This window comes from Neltuma alba, unplaced genomic scaffold (genome assembly GCF_004799145.2).
Source record: "Neltuma alba isolate B1F8T4 unplaced genomic scaffold, ASM479914v2 tig00013108_pilon, whole genome shotgun sequence".
Lineage (NCBI taxonomy): Eukaryota > Viridiplantae > Streptophyta > Magnoliopsida > Fabales > Fabaceae > Neltuma > Neltuma alba.
Window position 1 is genome coordinate 272,135 of NW_021637432.1, and position 9,940 is coordinate 282,074.

General features: G+C 30.7%; 1 protein-coding gene across 1 annotated transcript; it reads right to left on the bottom strand.

Moving 5' to 3' along the window:
- Positions 1–4,563: 4,563 nt before the first annotated feature.
- Positions 4,564–5,298, bottom strand: LOC114734533 (trypsin inhibitor DE5 alpha chain-like). The gene has a single exon (XM_028922146.1). The coding sequence runs from the start codon at positions 5,251–5,253 to the stop codon at positions 4,675–4,677; it is 579 nt and encodes a 192-aa protein (XP_028777979.1). The 5' UTR covers positions 5,254–5,298; the 3' UTR covers positions 4,564–4,674.
- Between the last annotated feature and the right edge of the window lie 4,642 nt (positions 5,299–9,940).

Sequence of the window (9,940 nt, forward strand, 5' to 3'; positions counted from 1 at the left end):
AAATGAGAGGATGAAGCTTCTATTTATAGGCACACTCGATTCTTGGCAGGGATCGTTTAGGTATTTCCTTATGAATGCAAAAAGATATAGCAAAACTTTGGCGTCCGATGAGAACTTTATCCGATCCGTTGGATTAAAAATAATAACATTTTCAAACTTTTAATTAGGTTCGTACAATGATGTTAAAATTTTGTGGATGTGAGGTCATTTGTGGACCCCATATTTATTTGAGGTTTAAATCAAGAATCCTTGGCAGAATTTCGTTAACTATTTTCTCTGAACGTACCCTTGTCGGACCAGCTGTGCGGTTGCGGTGAATGAAAAGATATATTACCCAACCCCACTATCCTAGCATTTGTTGGGGATACCATTTTTTTTAATTTGTTGGGGATATCATTTTTTTTTTAATTATGATTTACGTAATACAAAATAAATATATATAAAAAATTTTATTTTGATTTATGTAAAATATATTTATAAATACTTATTTAAGCAAACTCAAAAAAGCACCTGATAATAGAAGAGAGTTGAACTCAAATGCTTCCCCATTTTGGCATGTCAATTTATTATCCAAATCCCATATTCATAATCATTAATTAAACTAACACAGCCCTCTCACATATTTAAGTAAATTAAGAAAACTAAGTTATAAACTAACACATGCATCACCATTTTGAGTAGTATATTTAATGTATAGCTAAAATGAACATATATAATCCCTTCGTTTGAGAATATAAGTATTAAATCTTGGTAGACGTTTCATTTCTTACAAGTTTTACTTCAAATTTATCCCATCATTTAATGCATTTTTTTATTTGTATCCCTAATTAATTATATATATCTCATCCTTTTTTCTTCATTCATTCTCTCTAATATCTTTTTTCACTCACTCTTTATCCTACTCATCCACTCCATAGATAAGGATGTTTTAGAAAAAGAAAAAGTTATATTGGTACGTGTCTTTTATTTTTATCTTTAAACTAATATTTTGAATTGAGTGATTTAATTATTTGATACTTATATTTTAAACCCGAGAGGCCTCCATCTTAGTTCATAATTTATAAAAATCGGACTCAACTGTATGTGCGATGTACGTGGTGGCATGAAAACGAGAGGATGCATGAAATGAAATGTTACACTTGTCGTTTATGTATGATGGGAGTTAAATTTTGTCCTTTATGTATGATTATCTTTCGACGAAACGTGGCCGCCACAGCTGTGCGGTTGTCATAAAGGGAAAGGACCCTGCCACGTCAATCAAAAAGATTTACTCAATCTTGTTTTAGAATGTTAAAGGTAACTAATTAATAGAAATTTAAAAAATTGATTAAATTAATAATTTTAAAAATATGTGTTAATTTCCTCGAAGAATCCCCTCTAATAATTTACACTGCAAAGTAACACATTAAAGAAAATTTATTTAACAGGTAAAATTAATTAATAGGGATAATTTGAAAAGAAATTATAAATGGGAGAAAAAAAATAAGTTGAAATATTACATTTAGAGGCGAAATAAAATTTTTAATTAACTTTTATATTTAAAATTGGAGGGTTCCAAAAGAATCATGGTATTATTGTTTTGTCCTACACTAAATAAATGAGAGGTAATAAGGCTAAGTTTAAAATTCTGTTGCCAAAAAAAAAGGTTTAAAAGTTTGAGATTCTCTCGCTCATGTTGACAAGCACTCCTCTCAACTTTACCATCTTATTTTTTTTACTCTAAGTCTTTAACAGAGAAGAGCTAAATAATTAATTTGTAAAATATAAGATAATTAGTCAAGCTATTTATTTGTAAAAGATGTGTGTTAATTTTCATGAAATACTCTCTTTAATCATTTGCATTTGAACTCCTATTTGATAGAAACTCTGTATTATGTGCAATCAATAGTAGTTTAAAAAAATATAACAAATTTAAAAAATAAAACGGATTCAAGCCTTATATTCAATTATAACCAAATTAAACCACCTAACGAGCAAAAAATTATACATGTAAAAAAAAAGGAAATAAAGTTGCTTATCAGTGAGTGTTATCTCGTAAGTTTAAAACGTCGTTATATATAGAGACTTGAATTTACCGAGGTTAAAATTGTAAAGGGCCCCAAAGTTAAAGCCATCATTGATCGCGATTGTTTTGAAGCTTCAAGACGAAATTAATGCTCGCCATAATTGGAGCAAGAAACCACTAAAAAAGGGGAAAAAAAAGTAAAATGAAATGACTGAAAACTGTACCTTCTTCATTATTATTGTGGAAAACTAAGACAAAAGTTGGCAAACAAATTAAATAAAATATAGAAGTTACTACATAATTAATCTGTAAAAATTAATAACATTAGTTATGTTAATTATTTTTTGTAATTGTTTGTGTTGAAATTATCGTTTAATTAAGATCCTATGACGAACACTTATATTTAGAATTGGAAGCAATATATTTTTGGCGCAATTATGATCCGTGGGAAGAGGAGAGCTGTGAAATATTGTTGCAATTGCACAAGTTATAATGTAAAATGACACCAGTTACCCTCCTACGTGCATTTCATTAAATTCAGAAACCCTACCATGCGAGCTGGAGGACTGACAGTAATTTGAGTTGATTATGCTATGATTAAAGGGATATGTTCTTTAATTTGAGCTCAACTCATTGTTTGCAATCTGTATTAATTCCTTAACTCTTCACAAGTCCAGTGTATTAATTTTGCAGGGTAAAATTAATAAAAGGTATTGAGTTTTAAGATTTTGAGCTAAGATTTGATGTCTTCAAACACTTCCCTTCAATGTTATTATGAATCATAAAGTTTATTTATTTTTATTGGCTTATTTAGTTGAAAATACATAAATTAGCTTTGTGGACATGATCTTTGAAATACCAAGATCTTCACGAGAATAGCTAGAGAGGGTTTGAATAACTTATCTTTGTTGTGGCTATATGAACACTTTGTCTGTGGAATTTTTTGTAAATTCTATAATGATGAATGAACTTTTTCCCTGAGAAATATAATTAGAAAATTATAGTTAAAGGAAGAATATTTTAGGAAAACCAAAAGCGTTACAACTTTTTTTTTTAGTTAACGGAGGAATAACGGTTGAATTGATGTGAACAGAATTTTAAAAATAGGAGAGATATTTTTTAAAAAATAACTTTTAATTTTGAGAGAGGTTTGTGTATAAAAAATAGGCAAAATTGCAATCAGGTCCTAAGGAAGAAATTTAATTGCCTAAAGTCTATTGACAATAAAGAGCAAGTAATGACAAATTCCAAAATAGATAATGACAACAGGTTTAGACTGATTATTTGTCATTAAGATTTTTTAGTAATTAAATTTCTTTCTTGGTACTTCTTGGTAATTCTCCCTGAAAAATAACTTTTAATTTTCAGTGGGTCAGGAAATTTAAGGGGATCACAATTCACAACTTTAAGTTTATTTGGTCATCCCCGTATTGGGTCATCAACTCCCCCTTCTTCTCTTTGGGTAATCGATCGCTTCAAGTCTTGGCCTCTATCAAATAATTTGCTCAACTTAACAACTGCAGAGACAGCAGTACAAATGAGATTATCTCGAAGGACATAATCTTTCTTTGTCAATTGTTTTCTCATTTAGATGTAGTAGTTCACGCGTTGCATCTTGGATTATCTAAATTTTCTCATTTTTATTCGACTTCAGTTCTGTACTTGTGAGGAGACTATCTTTTCTTTTCAGTGTTATTTGTGTATTTATATTTAATTAAGATATTTTTGTATTTACATCGCCTGATTAATTAGTTGGCATTTCAGTTTAATTAAAATAAAAGATAAAAGGAAAAAAATATTTCCCAATAAAAATTCAGGGATTTTACTAGCAAATGCTTCCGGAAAAAATTTTTTTACTGTTTCCTTCGCATGAATACACACCAATTAATACAGTACGATGCTCCCATCTCCAACAAGCCAAGTCTGGATCCCTCACATGTAAATGCAGACATCTTAAAGAGATCAAATGTCTTACAACAGAAAATCACAGGAAAACTAAAAATAAGCACATAAATAATCCTCATAAATGATTTCACTACCCTCTATGCTTATTTATCATTAGTTACGTCCAGTTAGTTAATAACGAGTACGAAGAAATTTAAGATTATATACCTGTAAGCGTATAGAAATAATAAACTTTGTAACTGTCCTTCTTGAGACATGTTTTTAGAATATTCCCCTACTTTCTTGGACCGATCTTAGAGTATATATGGCCTTCATTCCAGTTCTACCCATTAACAACTTTGATGATGTGAATAAAATTAGTTAAAAATTGTTAAATATAGCAAATTTCAACAATTCCAAAACAACCACTGGTATAGTTCACTTCCTTTTGTATTAAGAACTAATCAATATGGGGGGGTATATATATTATACTTGAAATTTTGCTGTCAACAACAGTAAAAAGCTAGTTGTAGTTAAACGTAATATATATATATATTTATATATAGAGAGAGAGAGAGAGTAGATATAGTAGAGAAAGGGCTAGAAAAGAGAAAAGGAAGCCACTTGGAACATAATTTTATTTATTGTAGGCTTCAGATACAGAGTTGGAAAAGGAAAGCACACGAAGCATTATATATTTTATTTATTATTACGTGCAAGGAGTTATATAAACTGCCTGCAACACGCAGTGGCTTCATCGGCATTTCCACAGTACAGCCCACCCTTCATGCGGCGGATGATTGAGCCCTGCGAAACACGACAACTAAAGGATTCTCATCGTTAATAGACAAAATTCTGTGTCCTTTCTTGTCGTTGGAAAGCCCAAGAGCACTGCAAGACTCTTCACCGCTCTCACAGAACACAATCTTATAAGTCAAACCACGATGGGTCTGAATTCTAAACGAACCACGTACGGTGTCTGGCTGTCCCGCAAGTTTCACTTGCCTATTCTCTTCTTGTTGGCCGACGATCGTCCATCTCGCCGGTTGCGCCGCGCACTTTGGTGGTGCTACGGCTGTGAGGTCCACATCAAGGTTTGGGGAGAGATAAGCGACTCTGTAAGGAGAAGAAAGCCTGGTAGGCGCACCGTTGGATTGTTCTGACAAGGCTTGAACGACGGTAACAGCGCAAGATTCGCCGCCAGTGGCAGCAAGGTCGAGGCCGCCGCCGTTTCCATGCCGTGCTGGGAGGATGTTGTATGAGCCACCGTTTCTGATGGGGTTGCCTTCAGTGTCACGCAAGTAATCACCGTTGGCTGATGCTAAGGCGAAGAAAAGGAAGAGAGTAAGCAAGGCGGCCTTCATTGCTAGAGAGTATTGCGAGCAGATCAGAAGGTTCTTGTATGCGTCTGTTTGATGGTGGAGTGAGGAGTCCAGAGGATGAAGCTTCTATTTATAGGCGCCCTCGACACTTGGAAGGGGTAGTTTAGGTATTTTATTATGAATGCGAAGGATCTAGCAAAACTTTGTCGTCGCATGATTATTTTATCGGTTGGATTAAAGATAGTAAGATTATTTTATAAGAAAAGCGCGATAATATGATTGTTGAAAACTTTAATTAGGATCGTACAATGATGTGAAAATTTTGTGGATGTGAACTCGGTTGTGGACCCCGTATTTATTTGAGGTTTGAATCAAGAATCCTCGACAGAATTTCTCTCCCGTCCAAAATAGAATATTTAATCGACATATTTGATTTTAAATATAAAAATTTTCAATTTATTTTTTTTTTAAAATTTATTATTTTTTAATTATCTATATTAATTGTGCATGTTAAGGAGTTTTTTTAATCAAAAAATAGTTTTAATATAAATTATTGAAAGGGGTATTTTAGAACAATTAGTACATATTTTTAACAAATAAACAATTTAAATAATTTTTTTAACCTTTGCAAATAGTCTAACTTTTACTTTTAGGGCAGAACGATATAGGAAGTATATTTAATAGCGGACACTAATGATATTAAAGAATCTAGAGAATGAAAAGTTCTAAACACCAAACTAAAACACATCCAAATTAAGTTCTCATTTTGCATTCAACGCTTTGTTAAAGACCATCTTCTTTAGTGTTTCAATCATGCCTTCTTGCATAATTGCTCATCATTCCAAAATCTAATCCTCTCGAAGCATTAAAATGTGGGAAAATTGCAACACAAGACCCCTAAGCACTCTCATCTCATTTGTCGATTAGAAAGTCAGGCTTCATTAATTCCCACATGAGGCTCTTATCTTCGAGGAAACCAGAAGACATAAGAAATCTCTGGAATAATAAAGTCATGATAAGAAATTGTGCAGCTACAAGCATATCGTTTCTAATCAAGGTACTAAAAACCAAACTAGTTAGTTAATGAACTGGTCAAGAAAATGGTTTAAGGAGTCAATAGTTCGAATTGGGGCCAATTTAAAGTTAGACCAATTATTTAAAATAATATAATTTAATTAAAGTGACAAAAATATTCAAACACAGACTCCTCTGATCCTATTTATAAGTCACTTTTAACATGTTTTATAGAGACCAAGAAATATCTTAAACTTCATTAATTCTCATTTAAAATTTAACAACTTTCCAACTTTATCCTTATTCAATGTACATTATACATCATGTAAACAAAGTCAACATAATAACTGAAGGATAGAATTGTACATCAATAAAAAAAAATTCTCTCAATGCATTATAAATAGGATTAAAAAATGAGATAAATATGTGAGAAAAATTTTATCTCAACTTATGTAAAACGTACTTATAAATATTTATTTAAGCCAACCAAACAAGCACGTAATAATGGGACAGAGTTAGACTCATAAATGCATCCCCATTTTGGCAAGTCAATTATCAAAAACTCATATATTCATAATCATTAATTAAACTATCACAGCCCTCTCCCAGATTTAAGTAAATTAAAAAAAACTAAGTTCTAAACTAACACACGCATCCCCATTCTGAGCTGTATATTTAATGTAGCTAAAATAAACATGTATAATCCCTTGGTTTGAAAATATAAGCATCAAATCTTTAAAGATGTTTGATTTTTTTAACAAGTTTTAATTTGAATCTGTCCCATCAATTAATGCATTTTTTTCATTTTTATTATTAATTAATTATATATTCTCTCATCTCTTTTTTTATTCATTCTCACTAATATCTTTGCTCACCCATTCTTTATCCTACTCACTCACTCCAAATATAAGGATGTTTTAGAAAAATAAGTTAAATTTCTACATGTCTTTTATTTTAACTAATTTTAACCAATTTTTTGAATCCAATGATTTAATTATTTAATACTTATATTTTAAATCGGAGAAAATATTATTAAGGCTCCATCTTAGTTCATAATTTATAAAAATGGGACTCAACTGTATATGCGATGTGGTGGCATGAAAACGAGAGGATGCATGAAATGTTATATTTGATGCTTTTAGTCACGGGAGTTAAACTTTATCTGAATTTTGTCGTTTACGTATGGTAATCTTTATCTTTCAACGAGTCCTTATCGCCACTCGCCACAGCTGTGCGGTTGTCGTAAAGGGAAAGGACCGCAACGTCAATAAAGAAGATTTACTCAATCTTGTTTTAGTATGTTAGAGGCAACTAGCTTATAGAAATTAAAAAAAATTGATTATATTAATAATTTTAAAATATATGTTAATTTATTTAATACGTAAAATTAATTAATAGGGATAGTTTTAAAAAAAAATTATAAATTGAAGGAACAAAGTAAGTTGAAATATTGCATTTAAGACCAAAATAACATTTATAATAAATTTCCATATTTAAGATTGGTGGGAGTCCAAAAGAATCATGGTACTCCTCCGGTCCTAAATATATAAGAGTTTTATATTTAGGACTAGAAGAGTATTATTGTTTTGTCCTACCCTTAATAAATGAGAGTTGATAAGGCTAAGTTTAAAATTTTGTTGACCAAAAAAAAAAAGTTTAAAATTGATATTCTCTCACTCAGGTTCATAAGCCCTCCTGTGAAATTGTTTACCATTTTTTTTTACTCTCGAAGTCTTTTATATAAAGAAACTAGATAACTGATTTGTAAAAAATAAGATAATTAGTCAAGATATTTATTTGTAAAAGATGTGTGTTAATTTTTATGAAACACTCTCTTTAATCATTTGTATTGGAACTCCTCTTTAATAGAAACTTTATTATGTGCAATTAATAGAGATAGTAGTTTAAAAAAATATAACAAATTTAAAGAACAAAGTAGATTGAATTCTTATATTCAATTATAACAAAATTAAACCACCTAACTACAATATTTGAGGGGTATATTTTTGTTACGTTGCAAATAATTTAGAGCAAAAAATTATACATATAAAAAAAGGAAATAAAGTTGCTTATCAGTGGGTAATCTCTAGTAAGTTTAAACGTCGTTATATATAGAGACTTCAATTTATTGAGGTTGAAATTGTAAAGGGCCCCAAGGTTAAAGCCATCACTGATCGCGATTGTTTTGAAACTTCAAGACCAAATTAACGGTCGCCATAATTGGAGCAAGAAACCCAAAAAAAAAAAAAGTAAAAGTAAAATGATATGACTGAAAAACTGTAGCTTCTTCATTATTATTGTGAAAAACTAAGACAAAAGTTGGCAAACAAATTAAATAAAATATAGAAGTTACTACATCATTAATCTGTAAAAATTAATAATATTAGTTATGTTAAGTGTTTTTGTAATTGTTTGTGTTGAAATTATCCTTTAATTAAGATCTTATAACGAACACTTATATTTAAAATTGTAAGAAGTATGTTTTTGGTGCAATTATGATCCGTGGGAAGGGGAGAGCCGTGAAAGATTGCTGTAGTTGCACAAGCTATTCGTGACTGGACTGTTTTGTCCTCAGCTTATAATATGAAATGACACCACTTACCCTCCTACGTACATTTCATCAATATGACGAACACTTATATTTAGAACACTTATATCATATTAGCTATCAGCTTATTTGGTCATCCTTGTATTGGGTCATCAACGCCCCCTTCTTCTCTTTGGGTAATCGATCGCTTTGAGTCTTCGCCTCTATCAAATAATCCGCTCAACTTAACAACTGCAGAGACAGTACAAATGAGATTATCTACATTTAATTGAGATATTTTTGTATTTACATCGCCTGATCAATTCGTTGGCCTATCAGTGTAATTAAAATAAAAGATGAAAGGAAAAAAGAAATATTTCCCAATAAAAATTCAGGGATTTACAATTCCCATCTCCAAGAAGCTAAGTCTGGATCCCTCACGTGTAAATGCAAACATCTTAAAGAGATTAAATGTCTTACAATAGAAAATCACACAAAGACTAAAAATAAGCACATAAATAATCCTCATTAATGATTTTAGTACCCTCTATGCTTATTTATCATTAATTATGTCCAGTTAATTAACAATGACTACGAAGAAATTTAAGATTATATACCTGTAAATGTGTAAAAATAATAAGCTTTGTAATTGTCCTTGAGACATATTATCAGAATATTCCACTCCTTTCATCGACCGATATTAGACTATATATGGCCTTTATTCCAGTTATATCTATTAACAACTTTGATGATGTGAACAAAATTAGTTAAAAGTTGTTAAATATAGCAAATTTTAACAATTCCAAAACAACCACTGGCATAGTTAACTTCCTTTTGTATTTGCTGGTGAAAAAAAAAAATTCCTTTTGTATTAAGAACTAAACAATATGGAGGGGTATATATATTATACTTGAAATTTTGGCGTCAACAGCCGTGAAAAGCTAGGAGTAGTTTAAGTTTTATAATTTTGAAGGTAATATATATATATTTATATATAAATAGAGTGTAGATATAGTAGAGAAAGGGCTTGGAACATAATTTTATTTATGTTAGGCTTCAGATACAGAGGTGGAAAAGGAAAGCACACGAAGCATTATATATTTTATTTATTATTACGTGCAAGGAGTTATGTAAACTGCCTGCAACACGCAGTGGCTTCATCGGCATTTCCACAGTACAGCCCACCCT